Source organism: Girardinichthys multiradiatus, chromosome 20, assembly GCF_021462225.1.
Source record: "Girardinichthys multiradiatus isolate DD_20200921_A chromosome 20, DD_fGirMul_XY1, whole genome shotgun sequence".
Lineage (NCBI taxonomy): Eukaryota > Metazoa > Chordata > Actinopteri > Cyprinodontiformes > Goodeidae > Girardinichthys > Girardinichthys multiradiatus.
In genome coordinates this window covers 20,054,387-20,071,538 of record NC_061812.1, presented here as the reverse complement: position 1 = coordinate 20,071,538, position 17,152 = coordinate 20,054,387, and the positions used below count along the sequence as shown (strand labels likewise).

The 17,152-nt window shown below is 39.6% G+C and overlaps 2 protein-coding genes across 5 annotated transcripts; one reads left to right on the top strand and one right to left on the bottom strand.

The window, feature by feature from the left end:
* Window positions 1-1,533: 1,533 nt before the first annotated feature.
* Window positions 1,534-2,826, bottom strand: tcta (T cell leukemia translocation altered). The gene is made up of 3 exons (XM_047347035.1): window positions 2,467-2,826; window positions 2,317-2,368; window positions 1,534-2,166 (listed from the first exon to the last, which is right to left on the bottom strand). Exons 1-3 carry the CDS (start codon window positions 2,675-2,677, stop codon window positions 2,124-2,126), a joined length of 306 nt encoding a protein of 101 aa, XP_047202991.1. The 5' UTR covers window positions 2,678-2,826; the 3' UTR covers window positions 1,534-2,123.
* mon1bb (MON1 secretory trafficking family member Bb) lies at window positions 2,192-16,310 on the top strand. 4 transcript variants are annotated; one of them, XM_047347027.1, is made up of 6 exons: window positions 2,192-2,327; window positions 7,868-7,956; window positions 9,370-9,954; window positions 11,226-12,018; window positions 13,910-14,057; window positions 15,159-16,310. In XM_047347027.1, the coding sequence occupies exons 1-6, from the start codon at window positions 2,251-2,253 to the stop codon at window positions 15,384-15,386; spliced, it is 1,920 nt and encodes a 639-aa protein (XP_047202983.1). In that variant the 5' UTR covers window positions 2,192-2,250; the 3' UTR covers window positions 15,387-16,310. The 4 variants fall into 4 exon arrangements, with proteins under 4 accessions (XP_047202983.1, XP_047202982.1, XP_047202985.1 ...); XM_047347026.1 differs by having other exon boundaries at window positions 9,367-9,954; XM_047347029.1 differs by lacking the exon at window positions 2,192-2,327 and adding an exon at window positions 7,227-7,360.
* The last annotated feature ends 842 nt before the right edge of the window (window positions 16,311-17,152 follow it).

The window sequence follows — 17,152 nt, the reverse complement described above, 5'->3', positions numbered from 1 at the left end:
ACATTTAAAAAAAAATAGCTTTTTAGTATAATGAATTCCAGCCATTTTTACTATAAAACCTTTGACCTACATAACACGCTTTCTCATTTTTTTTGTGTTTTCCTGGTGAATGTAATATAGCTTTACATTTCACAGCAAGATGGTACATTAAATTATTAAATATTATTTTGACCTCATTTTGCCCTCATGTTTATCATTAAAGATGAAATTGCTTTTGATTCAACATCGCCAAATTCAAATTATGGTTGTGCACTTATTTAATATTTTCCATACATTTTTACTTTGATTAGGTTGTAAACTCAATGGCCGATTGCTCTGGACTACCACTGGGAAAATAATGGTCAGTGAACAAACAGGGGATGTAAACAACTTATTTTCCATGTGTTTACTACTTGGAGTGGAAACTAAGTAAGACTGTTAGAAAAAAAAACCTTTTCACTGAAAAGGGCTGTTAAAAAATAAACACAACAGGAGTATCGTTTAAGAAATTACTAACTCTCACAGAAGCAATCACCAAACTATTTATATACAGCAAACTGTGCCTCTCAAAAACATTTGCTCCTCTTGAACTTCAAATTCTTTCATACAACAACAATCTGTGTAATTCATTGGAATCCTATGTCAGCCCAACACAAAGTAGTGTTTTTTTAAAAAATTGTTTTACTAATAAAAATGTGAAAAGTGTGGTCTTCGTTTTTATTCAGCCGTCTTTATTCTGATGCATCTAAATAAAATCAACAAATTTCATTCAGAACTCATCTTCTTAGTTAATAGAGTCCGCCTCTGTGTATTATTTCATCTCAGTTCATCTCAGCTGTCCTGTGAAGACCTCAGAGGATTGTTTGAGAACATTAGTGAGCAAACAGGACCATGGAGGACAAGGAACCAAGCAGAGAGGTCAGGGAGAACGTTGTAGAAAAGTTTTAAGCAGTGTTAGGCTATAAATGTTCCCAAATTCTAAATAACGAGTTTTTAAATTAACTGTACCCCACCACAAATCTGCTCTTTGTCAGAATGACAAAAGATATTGTTGAAAGAAAACAAACACGGGGTCCATTTTAAAGTTTTCCACAAGTCACGAAGAGGACACAGCAAATGTGAAAGTGTTAAGATTAGACCTATTTTTGGCTTATATACAAAATGCGTGGTATAAAACTAACACTGCACCTCACCTTAAATGCAATATCCCCATGTTGAAACATGGTGGTGGCAGCATCATGTTTTGGGAAAACTTTTCTTCACCGGGGACAGGAAAGCTAGTTAAGAGATGATAGAAACATGTATGCAGCTAATTACAGGGCAAATGATATTTATGTGTTAGAATGGCCCAGTCAAAGTCCAAACTTAAATCCATTTGAGAATCAGTGGAAAAACTCTTAAATTGACATTCACAGATGCTCTTCATTTGGTCAGTGAGCTTGAACGAAGAATAATGAGCAAAAATGTCAGTCTTTAGATGAACAGAGCGACTTGTAACTGTACCTAGCACCTAGAGGCTGAAAAATATTTGTAGAAAAAAATAAAAACCATGCATTATTTTCCTTCCAGTTTATAATTAGTTTGTATTGGTATATCATATGAGATCTGAATAAAGTACACGGAGGTTTGTTGTTGTAATCCTTCAAAAACATGAAATGGTGTAAGGTGCAACTAAAAATCATTTAAGCAGTGGTTTACACACGATCATTTATGTATCAAATTGCATAAATAAAACTGGCCACATCTGTTGCTCAATAGTAATACTGCTATAACTATTTACACACAGCATATGCTGTCACTACTCATCCAGCTCCACTAATGCCAGGATGATTCATAAAAAAGTATATTTGACTGTGAGCCCAAACTTCTAGAATACATTTGTTGCACCATACAAATATAGTTTCCTGTTATGTGTAGCGTTTTAAGTGATATAACAGTTATTTTATACCTTCACTGCTGCTGCCACGATAGTCCATTTTGACAACACAATTTATTTCAGTCCTTCCCGCAGAGAGTGTCCTGTTCTGTGGCCAGTGCTGGAAAACTGATGGATGTTCACATTTACAAATGATCCAAACTGTTTATGTTCATTTAGTGTCTCTGATGTAAAAACATCCAGCCCAGTTTTAAAGATGAGTGTTCCTTTAATCCCGATGGCTCTTCGGAGGGTCTCCAGCTTTACTCTCCCTACAAGATAACAGAAGATACAAAACAACAACCCCACATTAAAGCGGGCTATCACCATGGAAACAAACTTAACCTCTTGACTAAATGTATCTAATTAAACTGAAGCTATTTGGCAAAGGCAGACAAGTACTTCCAACATCGGACACCCACCATCTGCCCAGGTGAGTAGCTGCCTCGGGTGTTGCTCCGTTTTGTCCAGTCCCTGAATGCAAACGCACACAAGAAAACACAGAGTTTGCTAACGTGGCTAGCAGGGATTCACGCAGCAAAGTGTCCCTGTCCGGGACGAAATACACCCACCTTGTCGGTAATACATGTCGTTCACCGTGTTCCCGTAGACTTTCCAAGCAAAGTGAATGGCGATTAGACTAAAAATCAGCCAGCTGAGCAGGATTTTAAATATAGAGACCCTCATGTCGTTGGCGAGCCAATCGTCAACAAACTCGGAGATAAACGACAAGCAACTGTCAGCGATGCGGGACAGAAACTCAAAATCCCATGACTCCTCCATACTGTCCTCTTATACGGTTAATGCCAGAAGAAGAAGGGGGTCCGTGGTTTATTTAATCAATTAGAAGCATCACTTTGATTGGGCAGGATATTATCTGTACCTCCACGGTTAGCTCTGTTTACGAGGGAGAACATTCTTCTGGTGTTTTTTAGCAGTTGGTAACTGTCGTAAAGGTGCAGTACCGCCACCTACTGGACTAGAGTGTTGAATTGTAGATGACCAGTAAATTAGAATGTCATCTGAAAGTTTATTTCTTTTCAGTAACTCAGTTGAAAAACTGAAACTCATTTATACTACATCGATTTATTGCTCACAGCGCGATATATCTTAGGCGATTTTGTCTGGTATTTATTGTTTAGCTTAATTTCTTTAAATTTCATTATTACATTTATTATAGCATTATTTGTTAATTTTGATTATTGTGACTTACACCAAATAAAAAACCCAACATTAATTTTCTCTGAAAGTTAGAATCCAGTAAAATAAAGGATTTTTAACACCAAAACATCAATCCATATTAATGGAAAATTTAGTGGAAGAAAAACCACCACACAAGCAACACCGATATGGGGAAGCCTTGGTAGGATTATGAAGCAGAGTCCATTCAAGAGTTGGGGGAAAGTCAGCGCCCATGCTGCATCTGTTGCATTTCTTCCACTAAGCCACACCTGAACCACTGAACCAGACACAGTATATATATGTATATATATATATATATACATATATATATATATATACAGTACAGACCAAAAGTCTGGACACACCTTCTCATTCAAAGAGTTTTCTTTATTTTCATTACTATGAATATTGTAGCTTCACACTGAAGGCATCAAAACTATGAATTAACACATGTGGAATTATATACTGAACAAAAAAGTGTGAAACAACTGAAAATATGTCTTATATTCTAGGTTCTTCAAAGTAGCCACCTTTTGCTTTGATTACTGCTCCGTACACTCTTGGCATTCTGTTGATGAGCTTCAAGAGGTAGTCACCTGAAATGGATTTCCAACAGTCTTGAAGGAGTTCCCAGAGATGCTTAGCACTTGTTGGCCCTTTTGCCTTCACTCTGCGGTCCAGCTCACCCCAAACCATCTTGAGTGGTTTCAGGTCCGGTGACTGTGGAGGCCAGGTCATCTGGCGCAGCACCACATCACTCTCCTTCTTGGTCAAATAGCCCTTACACAGCCTGGAGGTGTGTTTGGGGTCATTGTCCTGTTGAAAAATAAATGATGGTCCAACTAAACGCAAACAGGATGGAATAGCATGCCGCTGCAAGATGCTGTGGTAGCCATGCTGGTTCAGTATGTCTTCAATTTTGAATAAATCCCCAACAGTGTCACCAGCAAAGCACCCCCACACCATCACACCTCCTCCTCCATGCTTCACGGTGGGAACCAGGCATGTAGAGTCCATCCGTTCACCTCTTCTGCACCGCACAAAGACACGGTGGTTGGAACCAAAGATCTCAAACTTGGACTCATCAGAGCAAAGCACAGATTTCCACTGGTCTAATGTCCATTCCTTGTGTTCTTTAGCCCAAACAAGTCTCTTCTGCTTGTTGCCTGTCCTCAGCAGTGGTTTCCTAGCAGCTATTTTACCATGAAGGCCTGATTCACACAGTCTCCTCTTAACAGTTGTTCTAGAGATGTGTTTGCTGCTAGAACTCTGTGTGGCATTGACCTGTTCTCTAATCTGAGCTGCTGTTAACCTGCGATTTCTGAGGCTGGTGACTTGGATGAACTTATCGTCCACAGCAGAGGTGACTCTTGGTCTTCCTTTCCTGGAGCGGTCATCATGTGAGCCAGTTTCTTTGTAGCGCTTGATGGTTTTTGCGACTGCACTTATGGACACTTTCAAAGTTTTCCCAATTGTTCGGACTGACTGACCTTCATTTCTTAAAGTAATGATGGCCACTCGTTTTTCTTTACTTAGCTGCTTTTTTCTTGCCATAATACAAATTCTAACAGTCTATTCAGTAGGACTATCAGCTGTGTACTGTATCCACCTCCTGCACAACACAACTGATGGTCCCAACCCCATTTATAAGGCTTGAAATCCCACTTATGAAACCTGACAGGGCACCTGTGAAGTTAAAACCATTTCAGGTGACTTCCTCTTGAAGCTCATCAACAGAATGCCAAGAGTGTGCAGAGCAGTAATCAAAGCAAAAGGTGGCTACTTTGAAGAACCTAGAATATAAGACATATTTTCAGTTGTTTCACATTTTTTGTTCAGTATATAATTCCACATGTGTTAATTCATAGTTTTGAAGCCAGCGGGGGGTCTTTCTGCATGGAGTTTGCATGTTCTCCCCGTGCATGCGTGGGTTCTCACCGGGTATTCCGGCTTCCTCCCACAGTCCAAAGACATGCCTGTTAGGTTAATTGGTAACTCTAAATTGCCCTTAGGTGTATGAATGAGTGTGTGCATGGTTGTTTGTGTGTTGCCCTGCGATGGACTGGCGACTTGTCCAGGGTGTACCCCGCCTCTCGCCCATAGACTGCTGGAGATAGGCACCAGCTCCCCCGCAACCCACTCTGGAATAAGCGGTAGAAAATGACTGACTGACTATATATATAGTTTCACTTAAGTGAAGTTAATTGCCCTTTGATGAAATTCAAATGTATTGAGATGCGCATGTAATTAACAGACATTACAGTTTGAGAACACTTGTGGACCGAAACATTACAATGTAATGCTCTTTATCAGTTCTAATAATTCTACTCTTTCTTTTGTGCAACTGTTATATTCCTTTTCTTTTGTCAACTGTTATATTCCAGTAATAATCTACATGTTTAATTGTTTCTGGTTATTTGATGTATGAACATCACCAAGGTTAATGTTTGCCGGTTGCCAGGTGTGTTGTTCAATCCCATCTCTCCTATCCTGAGTCTAGTAATTATTCTGATTCATACCTCATACTTGACTTGTACCTAAATGTTTTTAATTATTAAAAATTTGCCTTCTTTATCATTGATGCCCCAGCATTCTTGTCCTGTCTTTAGAATATGATGGAGGTCTTGACGTCTGCTTTGCATAATATAATTTCTGTATTTCCTATGCTGTCAGTGTTTGGTTGAAATTTCAGACCTACATTGTGTAGCTGGAAGTGCATCTGCAATATTCTCCAAGAATATTCTCCGTCTTGTCTGCGATTTTCACATTTCTATGCTTTGGGGTGCTCAAAAGCTGTCAGCTGCTGTTCTCAATTGTTCTCAATTTTACCATTAACCGAGCATAGCAATATTCCCATAAGTCATGTTGTATAGACAAATAAATGGTTAGTTGTTCTGTTTTTTACAGCTAAAGTGTATTGTTGAATTTAGGAAGCTGCTTTAATGCATGCTATTTCAGGATCCTTAGATCAGTATTTGAGAATATATATCAGATGGTATAGAGTTCTTATATAGCCCATTCTGTTTGAAAGTTTGGTCTTCTTTTTAAGTTTGCTTGGCAGATTCAGTTTACTATTGGCCCAGTGAAATTCCAAGCAGGAATATCCTATGGCGGAAGTATAGTCATTCCCAAATCTTTTATGTCTGTGTTTTATGGCTTTCCGTTCCCTGTAATATTATTCGATACTATTCTAATGTGATTTGTTGTGTTCCCAGCTGTCTGGGCGGTAGTCCAACCTGGGTGTGGCTTGTAAAGTTCAACTAACCCTCACAAAAAAGTGGTTAATCACAGTTAAATCATGAATTAACAAAGGGGAGAAGTTATATTTTCACAGTGTTAGTTTGTGTTTGTACTATAGCTTTTTTGCTTTGATAAACGACATTATGACCTGAAAACTGTTTTTTCTTTTGTCTCTGGTTATCTTTGTATGATATTAAAGTTATGCTGATGATCTGAAGCATTTTAGTGCCATAGCAGAAGAAATCTATAAAGAGTTAAATGCTTATTTGCAGCGCTGTATGGAAGACTTTCCACAAATAAATTTCAACATATAACCAACTATCTTCCATATGTTAACCAAGAAAACCTGACCTTTCCTGACCCTTCCTTCACGATTCTCCCCTTTCCCCCACACATGCACACACATGCATACACTAATACGAAGATCGGTAGGCAACTTGGGGTTAAGTGCCTTGCCCAAGGACACATCAAAATTAGACAGAAGGAAGCTGTAACCTACAACCTTACAACTGCAAGATGCCACAGCCACCACATTGTACAGTGTGCCTCCAATACACCTTATAGTTACTCCAAGAGCAAATTAGTATGTCAGAGGAATTCCACAATATATTTACAAATTTTATATTTTTATTATACAGTTTAGCCCAATTGCTACACAGTTAATAAATAACAAGCCTAAGAAATGTATTGTTGGCTCACTAGAGAACTCTAAAAAAATGCCTAAAGTGCTCAATGTGAAACCAGTTAAACAAGTTAGTGCCTTCAGAAATGGTCTTAACGCAGTAAATTCTGCATATGGCCACCTGGTACAACTTGAACCACCAACGGCTTTGATTTCCTGAGGGGGCGGGACTAACCGGGCTCCGTCCGGAATCCTGATTGGCCAGCTTAACCCGTCATCATCAATTCCGGAAGTCCTCTGTTGTAAGAGCAAGATTGTTTTCGGCTTCTAATTCTTGACAGCTCATTGGCAACCGGGCTGCAGACAAAACTCAATGTAGCAAATTGCAATTTTTAAAGGCAACGTTTTGACATTTTACAAACGTAAGTTTTGTTGTTTATGTTTGTTTGTCTTATTTAAGAAGAGGAGCTCGTTTAAGCCGAGGCCATGAAATGCATCTGTGTATATTTCGCTTGTTAGCAGCGGGCTGTTAGCTTCGTCTCTACAGCAAGTCTTTTGCTGAGTTGTGTTGGGATTCACCGCCGCACATTTGTCATTATAAAGAGGCTAAATGCATTAAACGTATTTGTGGTAGCAGGTATGGCGGTGCTTACTGTTGAGAAACTTATTTAAAAACAAGCGTTAGCTCCCCCTCGCCCTCTCTTCGTCTTACCGACCTCTGTTGGTGTGTAACATTAGATCGGCTGATGAAGCTGGAATCAGATTTGAATTTCAGTGTCTATTTAGTGTCCAGGAGGTGTTGCTCTCCTCTGTTATTATGTGACCTTTGGTTAAATGCTCTCATATCGGAGGGATTCGAGGTTCATACATTTCAGTGTAAATGTCCTTCAATCACAAACCTGAATGTGGATTGTATTATTTATTTCTAGTGACTGGGATGGTATCATGGAGGTAGACCATTATCAAGACCGAGAGGCACAGGCAGTGAAGACACCTCCATCAGAGAGTAATCCACCTGGTAAATATGAGTTCATTCTGAGCAGAATCTACAATGACCCAGCTTTTGTTTTGCAAATTGTAGTCAAATTTGCAGGCTTCTTTAATTCAATTCAAAAATACTTTATTAATCTCAAAGGTAAATTAAATGTTGTAGCTCTTATTAGGCTTTAGATATTCATAGGTAATATTATTATTATCATAGATATTGATACCCATTGCATATCCAATGCAGAAGTGCATTGCTATACAGATAGGTGGACATGTAATTTAAAACATGTTTTATTTCATCGGGGCTAAAACTTCATCGATGGCCAAAAGTGACATGAACTAAGCTATAAATAAAAATTTATATAAAAACGAGCAGCTATATTAATGTACCACAAATTATTGAAATGTAAATAAAAAAGAAAGTAGTTGTATTTTCATTTTAGATTTTCATATTAAATAATGTTTAACTTAATACACATTGAATATTATAATTTGGTAAAGACTTATGTATTTTTTGGAATTGGTCACTTTTGTTCCACTGTAATCCTTTCTTTACATTATGTTATATTTTGAAATTATAAACAGCTGGAAGGGTTGCCATCACTTTACCTTGTGATGCTTTGGAAGCTGTTTGAAATCAGCATCATAATTAGGATCGTGACAAAGTAACTTTTTTTTTTTTGCTAGAATAAGAAAACATCTATTACACAGCCATCAATATTCCTAGAAATGACTGAATTTATTGTTTATTTTTAGATTTAAGTTTACTGTGCAACATAAAACCTATTAATACTTTAGAGGGTCAGTGTGGGATCATTTCCATTATTTACAAAAAGGTCTTACAATAAACACGAAAAGGAAAAAACCTCTCTGAAAGGTTCACACATCATCTTATTATTCCATGAAAGGTTGATCCAGAAGAGAATTAATCTAATTCATTACAAGTTACAAGTTGATTTGGAGATTAAAAAACAAAACAGACTTTGCTTCCTGAACACTGGGATCACAATTTTTTACTGATGATTAGTCAGAAGTGGGTGAATGTATTCTGAATTGATTTGAATAGGTTTTCTGTACAGATACAGACAAATGCATCCATAACTTCATTTGCAAAAGCATCCCAAATGTACAAAAACACAGAATATATCTGTTCCCGTTGAAGACAAAACTAAAGAACGGACTTTAAACAACAAGTAGCTAGCTGCAATGAAGCTTGAAAATTACAAATGGCTGTTATTTTATGACTGATTATAAAGACTTTCCAACAATGTATATAAAAGAACATTATCTGTATCACAAATTCAGTGCATGTTATTTTTAAACACTTGAGCTAGAAGTTGCCATCCAAATATTTATTTTCTCACTTCTCATTGAGGCTCGTTTGCTCTCGGTTGTAACTTTTCATGATTTATTTCATAATTTAGTTTTGCTTTCATTGTAGCAGATACCCTGGCCACTTCTCTCTGTCTCCTGGGGAACCACATGTTTCCCGACCCAGTGGTGACGGATGCTTGCACCAGCATTAACAGAAGCGAGCCTGCCAGTTTGCAGCTGTCTGATGTTACAGCAGAGGATTCCGGTCTGGATGCAGCACCTCCTTCCAACCTGGGAACAGAGTTGGTGTCACAAGATTCGGGTCGTCAGAACAATCTGCCGGCCCACCCAGCTGACAGAGGAACTGAGGATGCCGGCATCGACAACGATCAGGGCGAGTCGGGGGAGTTTGTTGTTACAATGCTGGCCAAGGCCAAGCTGGAAGAGCAAGGTATAGGCGTAAAGGGGAGATCCTCTCCTTTACTGGAGGCGGGAATCCAGGAGTCTCCTTCGTTTACAAGTCACCGTGATGAGGATGTTACAGCTGACAGCTGGCGGCAACACAGGAAGCATGTTTTTGTACTGAGTGAAGCTGGAAAGCCCATTTATTCCCGATATGGCAGCGAAGAGGCTCTTTCTTCCACAATGGGCGTCATGATGGCGCTGGTGTCTTTTGTCCAAAGTGGGGATAACATCATCCGCTCAGTGTATTCAGGTGAGAGCTTGACTTTCATGCTAAATCTGCGTTAACTCTAGTAGTTGCATCTGCATTATTAATGTTTACATTCACTTGGTCTAAAGATGATAGTAGCTATTTGTAATTGTATTGATATAGAGGCACATCCGGATCTTTATATTTGATTATTTTATATTTGAGGTCATAGCCACATAATGAAGCTAATTTCTAAAACTACCGCGGAGGGGAATAATACACACAGGAAGTATTTTTCATGCTGCAGTCCAAAAATATCAATACATAATTGAATGGCAGAATTTTAAACTGCGTCCAATGTGTTGAGAGGTCTTTATTGTCAAAACTAACAAAGTTTTATTTACAATGTTTGTCACAGTAAGACCACAAACTTTTATGTATTTTATAGTATTGTATTTTATTTATTTTATTGGGATTTTGTGCGATAAGCCAATTTAAAGTAACAACTATGAAGTGGGGAAAAAAAAACTGATGCATGGTTTTCAGTTTTTTCATAAACAAAAATCTATAAAGTCTTCACCCCTTTACTCCGAAATCCTAAAATAAAATCCAGAGCATCTGCTTGTCTTCTGAAGTCATCTAATAAGTAAATTGAGACCCTCTGTGTGTAATTTAATCTCAGTATAACTACAGCTGTTCTGTGAAGACCTCAGAGGTTTGTTGGAGAACATAAATGAACAAGCAGCATCATGAAGACCAAAGAGCACATCAGACAGATCAGGGAGTAAGTTGTGGAGACGTTTAAAGCACAGTTAGATTATAAAACAATATCCAAAGATTTCTTCATCTCACAGAGCCCTGTTCAATCCTTCATCTGAGAATAGTGTTTGGTACAACTGCTAACCTGTCGACTGTGCTGGACGGGAGAGCATTCCTTAAAGAAGCAGCCAATAGAGCCAAGGTGACTCTGGAGGAACTGCAGAGATCCACCGCTCAGGGGAGGGATGTGTTGACAGGGCAGCTATACCTTAAAAGTCCACAAATCCCCATTTGTAAAATGTGCTCCAATGGTGAATTTTTGAAAATCATGCAGCGTTTTCCTTCCAGTTCACATTTATACGTATCTTTGTGCAAATAAAATACACTAAATCATATAGTTATGACATAACAAAATGTGAAAAAATATATAATTGAGGTTAATACTTGTGCAACGGTCGTATTTAACAAATTGCATCAGACTTTTATAAGTCCTTTAAAAAGCCTTTAGACGTTTGTTGAGGCTTTCAGTATCGCATTTTTAACATTTTTCCCATATTTTGTCTCTATTCTATCAGATCAGCACACGGTGGTGTTCCTACAGAAAGGACCCCTGGTTCTGGTGTGTGTCTCCAGCAGTCGTCAGTCTGAGCAGCAGCTGCGTGGAGAACTCCTCTATGTGTATTACCAGATCATCAGTATGCTCACACAGGCCAGCATATCCCGTATCTTTGAGCACAAGAAAAACTATGATCTGAGGAGACTCCTCGCAGGCTCAGAGAAGATCCTGGATGGCCTTCTCAACCTGGTGGATTCAGACCCGAGCTTTCTGCTCGCAGCAGTGCATTGCTTGCCTCTGGCTTCTTCTCTCAGGGACTCCCTCAGCTGCATCCTGCAAAAAGCTATCACCCCCAATCTGGTTTTCTCCATCCTCATCGCCAAAAACCAACTGCTAACCATCGTCCAGGAGAAGACCGTGATCGAGGACGCGAGGCTGGCACCAGCTGACGTCCACCTTCTGCTCAACCTCATTGGAGCCTCTTCTGCTTTTCAGGCCGGGGAGATCTGGACTCCGATCTGCCTGCCCCTCTTTAATCCTGACTGTTACTTTTATGCATACATCTCTTACCTGGACCCTCCGGAGTGTACCGTTTGTTTGCTGCTGCTCTCCACAGACAAGGAGGCTTTTTACGCCGTAGCTGAGTGCAAGAGGAAGATCGAGGAGGCCATGGTGGCTCAGAACTCCCTGAGCCTCATCGCCAAAGCTCAGTCTTACAGCGTGAGCCAGGTTGGGGTCTCAGACCTCAGGCACTTCATGTACAAGCCCTTCGACGTGCCAGACAACCACCGCCAGCTCACTCAATTCACCAGGTATGTGCTGATAAATGTAGTTTTTATTCTGGATACATTATATATTTTGTCCTGATTCACTTGAGTTACTTTGGGAGGAGACTTTCTGAATAGAGTGAGCCAATATACAGGTCCTTCTCAAAATATTAGCATATTGTGATAAAGTTCATTATTTTCCATAATGTAATGATGAAAATTTAACATTCATATATTTTAGATTCATTGCACACTAACTGAAATATTTCAGGTCTTTTATTGTCTTAATACAGATGATTTTGGCATACAGCTCATGAAAACCCAAAATTCCTATCTCACAAAATTAGCATATCATTAAAAGGGTCTCTAAACGAGCTATGAACCTAATCATCTGAATCAACGAGTTAACTCTAAACACCTGCAAAAGATTCCTGAGGCCTTTAAAACTCCCAGCCTGGTTCATCACTCAAAACCCCAATCATGGGTAAGACTGCCGACCTGACTGCTGTCCAGAAGGCCACTATTGACACCCTCATGCAAGAGGGTAAGACACAGAAAGAAATTTCTGAACGAATAGGCTGTTCCCAGAGTGCTGTATCAAGGCACCTCAGTGGGAAGTCTGTGGGAAGGAAAAAGTGTGGCAGAAAACGCTGCACAACGAGAAGAGGTGACCGGACCCTGAGGAAGATTGTGGAGAAGGGCCGATTCCAGACCTTGGGGGACCTGCAGAAGCAGTGGACTGAGTCTGGAGTAGAAACATCCAGAGCCACCGTGCACAGGCGTGTGCAGGAAATGGGCTACAGGTGCCGCATTCCCCAGGTCAAGCCACTTTTGAACCAGAAACAGCAGCAGAAGCGTCTGACCTGGGCTACAGAGAAGCAGCACTGGACTGTTGCTCAGTGGTCCAAAGTACTTTTTTCGGATGAAAGCAAATTCTGCATGTCATTCGGAAATCAAGATGCCAGAGTCTGGAGGAAGACTGGGGAGAAGGAAATGCCAGAAGTCCAGTGTCAAGTACCCACAGTCAGTGATGGTCTGGGGTGCCGTGTCAGCTGCTGGTGTTGGTCCACTGTGTTTTATCAAGGGCAGGGTCAATGCAGCTAGCTATCAGGAGATTTTGGAGCACTTCATGCTTCCATCTGCTGAAAAGCTTTATGGAGATGAAGATTACATTTTTCAGCACGACCTGGCACCTGCTCACAGTGCCAAAACCACTGGTAAATGGTTTACTGACCATGGTATCACTGTGCTCAATTGGCCTGCCAACTCTCCTGACCTGAACCCCATAGAGAATCTGTGGGATATTGTGAAGAGAACGTTGAGAGACTCAAGACCCAACACTCTGGATGAGCTAAAGGCCGCTATCGAAGCATCCTGGGCCTCCATAAGACCTCAGCAGTGCCACAGGCTGATTGCCTCCATGCCACGCCGCATTGAAGCAGTCATTTCTGCAAAAGGATTCCCGATCAAGTATTGAGTGCATAACTGTACATGATTATTTGAAGGTTGACATTTTTTGTATTAAAAACACTTTTCTTTTATTAGTCGGATGAAATATGCTAATTTTGTGAGATAGGAATTTTGGGTTTTCATGAGCTGTATGCCAAAATCATCCGTATTAAGACAATAAAAGACCTGAAATATTTCAGTTAGTGTGCAATGAATCTAAAATATATGAATGTTAAATTTTCATCATTACATTATGGAAAATAATGAACTTTATCACAATATGCTAATATTTTGAGAAGGACCTGTAGTTAGAAGCTAAAGGCTAGGAAATTAGAACCATACAATTAGGAAAACTCCTTGCCTCAAACGATTTCTAAAGCTTTGTTTCTTGTTGATGTGTAACGTTGTGTTATTAGTATGACGTGAAACTGTAGTTATTAAGAGTCCGTGAGTTTCATATGACTTTGTGTGTTGAACCTGATTGTAGTCCAGAGATGGAGGCTCCATACAGCAGTGAAGAGGAGAAGATGCGGCTCCTGGATCTGTATCGCTACATGCACAGCCGCATCCACAGCACCTCACGACCCCTCAAGCTCATCTATCACGTTGCTGAGAGGGAAACCATCCTAGCCTGGGTGAGGAGCTGTGCTTTAGGTTGCAGTCTTGTTGTTGTCATGCATAATATATATAAATTTTAGAAGATGGATACCGTTGTTCAAATCGCTTTATTTTTAAGACTTCTCGACTATTTCTTCCTTCCTTGCTTTTATAAGTGCTTGAACATTCATCATTGATAGGAATTGTATCAATATTTTGGCACTGGATTATTTTCTGGAGCGAGTGGTAAGTAGCAGGATGTTATAGCACATGTATTACTGTGCAAAGGTTTTAAACCACCTAAAGTTAATTTATTTATTTTTTTTGTCTAAAGATCCCGTAGATCTTAATGAAATGGGTGATTCCCCTCATCAGCTTGTCCTTCAGCTCTGCAGAGGCCCGGTAACGAGGCATTCATTTACTTTAGGTGTGTTGGGGAAGGGATGCATTTAAAGATGCTGGATAGTAGCTCTCTACCCCTGGTTTAAACACACCCGAATCAAAGATGACGTCATTAGCAGGACTCAGTGGAACATTAATGCATGCTGAGGAGCCAGTTCAGCCGTTGAGTATTGGACCAGGGACCCATCTAAAAGTTGCAGGACACCTGGAGACCGCTGGACTGAGATTTGGGTAGACCATTTCAGTAGCTTAATATTAGCCTGATTTATTCATTCCAAAACCAGTTTGGATATGGGTTTCGGATCAGTTGTGTCCAAGTTTCAACCATCCACTTTGTGCAAAACATCAGAACCACTGGTGGAGGCACAGTCCCACGCCATGATGCTGCCACCACCATGCTTGACTGTTGGTATGGTGTTTTTCTGTTTGAAGGCCTCACCTGCACAAACATACATGTTGTCATTGTGGAAAAGCAGCTAAGTCTTCACCTCATCTTACAAAACATTTCTCTAGATGCATTGGTACTGGAGCAGGAACGGTTCTAATGTGTCTAAAACGGCTCTAAATCAATGACCATGAGTATATGTAAACCTCTCCCTGGTGTTTGTGGTCAGTATTAATGTAATCTGACTTGGCAAGACAGGACATTACCAAATCCCCAACAGCGTACCTTTAAGCTACTGATTTGAACATGTCTGATTGTTCCTCTTTTTCAATTAAATCTGTATGTTTTTTAGGTGACCAGCAAGTTTGAACTATACACCTGCTTCAGTCCTCTGGTGACAAAGACCTGTGCCATCACCGCCATCACTAAGCTTCTGAGATGGATTAAAAAGGAGGAAGACCGCCTCTTCATCAAATACCCCCCTAAGTATTCGACCACTCCAAATCCCAGCAAGAGTTCAAAAAGCAGCCGATCAGACCAGCAAGACAACACAGATAACGGCTTCTTATCGCTTCAATAGGACTCCGTTAGCCCTGATGTAAAGCCGCTGCCTCAACTCGACAATAATTTTTACACTGACTCACAGGAATTTTTCAAAATCTGTTTTTGAGATATATTGGACTTGACATAAACTGACGAGTAGAATCAAAACACTACGTTTTAGACTATTTAAAGAGTGTCTAGTATTCTTCCCCTACCCGGGAACGAGAGCGTGTCGTTGCATCACTGCTTTCTTTAGAGACAGTCAGGGAGACGCAGCGCTCGGGAGTTTTAGTTTGAACTGTGGTAGAACATAATTAAAAAAAAATATATTTAAGTGAAAAAGTTTTTATATTGTTTTATTACAGAAAAAGAGAGAATTTTTCCTCACGGACTGTGAATGTATCGCTCAGATGACAGTTCGTTCATAAGCTACTTCAGGTCATTAAGTTAATATCAAGTTCATTTGATTAAAAAGAATAAGGTCACATGTAAGCGATGTGGTAGCTGGGAGTATGCAATAATTATTTTTATTTTTCCTTTTAAGATCCACAAAAACTGGAAAAATGACACTGGAACTGCCACAAACAAGTTTGACTTTCATGATTATGTTTAAAAACTAATGGCAGGGTTTCATTACTGCTGATACTTTCATTCATCTGAGACAAGTTATTCATGTTACATTTTCTGCTGAAAACAAGTAAGCAGTCCCATTCTGGTGTCTGCTCATCATCATCATCGCATACAGGCAACTTCATGAGTTTGTTCATCGTCTTTTAAGGTACAGAAAGACTTCACTGTCATGTTTATCTGCAGATCATCTCACACCTGGAGAGTTCAGCTGCTTTACCTTTCTTCTCAAGGGTCTATACCTGGTGTGTTCATACTTGTCTCCTCAAGGTATTTTCCATCAATTCAAGTCTTAACAGTGTGTTTTGTTTCATTAAATAAATGTCAAATTGCACAGATTTTTGCACGTTCCTTTTAGGGGTCCTACATATATGTCATGTATTATAAAATGTAAAATACTAAAATTAACTATACATTTATGGTAGATATTTCTATAGTGCACAGGCTTTAAATATGTTAACTGCAAAAACAGAGACTGGATGGGACGGAAGGGTGGACACAAGGAATGGAGATAGGACACGGAAAGAAGGAAGGAAGATAGGACACAAGGAAGGACATGAAAGAAGGAAAGAGAGGGAAGGAAGCTAAGAAACATGGCCAAAAGAGAAAGCAATGAAGGAAGTAGGGGAGAAAGGACATGGAAAAGAGCAATGACAAAAGAATGAACATGAAGTAAAAAAGGAAAGACTTTGAATGGTGGGTGGAAGGAAGGAAGGACAAAGAAGGAAATACATTTAGACAGTGGGATGGGGAATGAAGTTTGGAAATATAAAGGAAGGAAAGACAGAAGAAACGATAAGAGAAAGTTAGGATGGAAGGAAAGAAATAAGGAAGTAAGGGAGGAGACTAGGGAGGATAAGAGGAAAGAATAAGGAAGGACACATTTCGACAATGGGATAGGGAATAATCTTGAAATACGAATATTTTTCAATTCTCCTATATTCTTTTTTCACACTTATCCAGACCTGAAAACTCAACAGAAAAATCCTCAAAACAAAACTTAAATACTTTATTCACAATTAGATACCCTTTATCATCATTTATTGTCATTTTGGTTCCCGAGTAACTTCCAGGACCCCAAGACACAGTGCCATTAGGATTTATACCCCTTACAGCCACGAGCTCTAGTGTGTTTGCACTGGGACATCATGCATTACATGACAGAGCAACCACTAA

Excerpts from the sequence above, each read along its gene's own strand:
- mon1bb (XM_047347026.1), top strand. The coding sequence starts at position 2,251 with ATGTATCTAATTAAACTGAAGCTATTTGGCAAAGGCAGACAAGTACTT. Across the intron at positions 9,955-11,225 it reads CATCCGCTCAGTGTATTCAG|ATCAGCACACGGTGGTGTTC; the intron begins GTGAGAGCTTGA and ends CTATTCTATCAG. Across the intron at positions 14,058-15,158 it reads GGGAAACCATCCTAGCCTGG|GTGACCAGCAAGTTTGAACT; the intron begins GTGAGGAGCTGT and ends TATGTTTTTTAG.
- tcta (XM_047347035.1), bottom strand. The coding sequence starts at position 2,677 with ATGGAGGAGTCATGGGATTTTGAGTTTCTGTCCCGCATCGCTGACAGT. Across the intron at positions 2,369-2,466 it reads CGACATGTATTACCGACAAG|GGACTGGACAAAACGGAGCA; the intron begins GTGGGTGTATTT and ends GTTTGCATTCAG. Across the intron at positions 2,167-2,316 it reads GCTACTCACCTGGGCAGATG|GGAGAGTAAAGCTGGAGACC; the intron begins GTGGGTGTCCGA and ends GTTATCTTGTAG.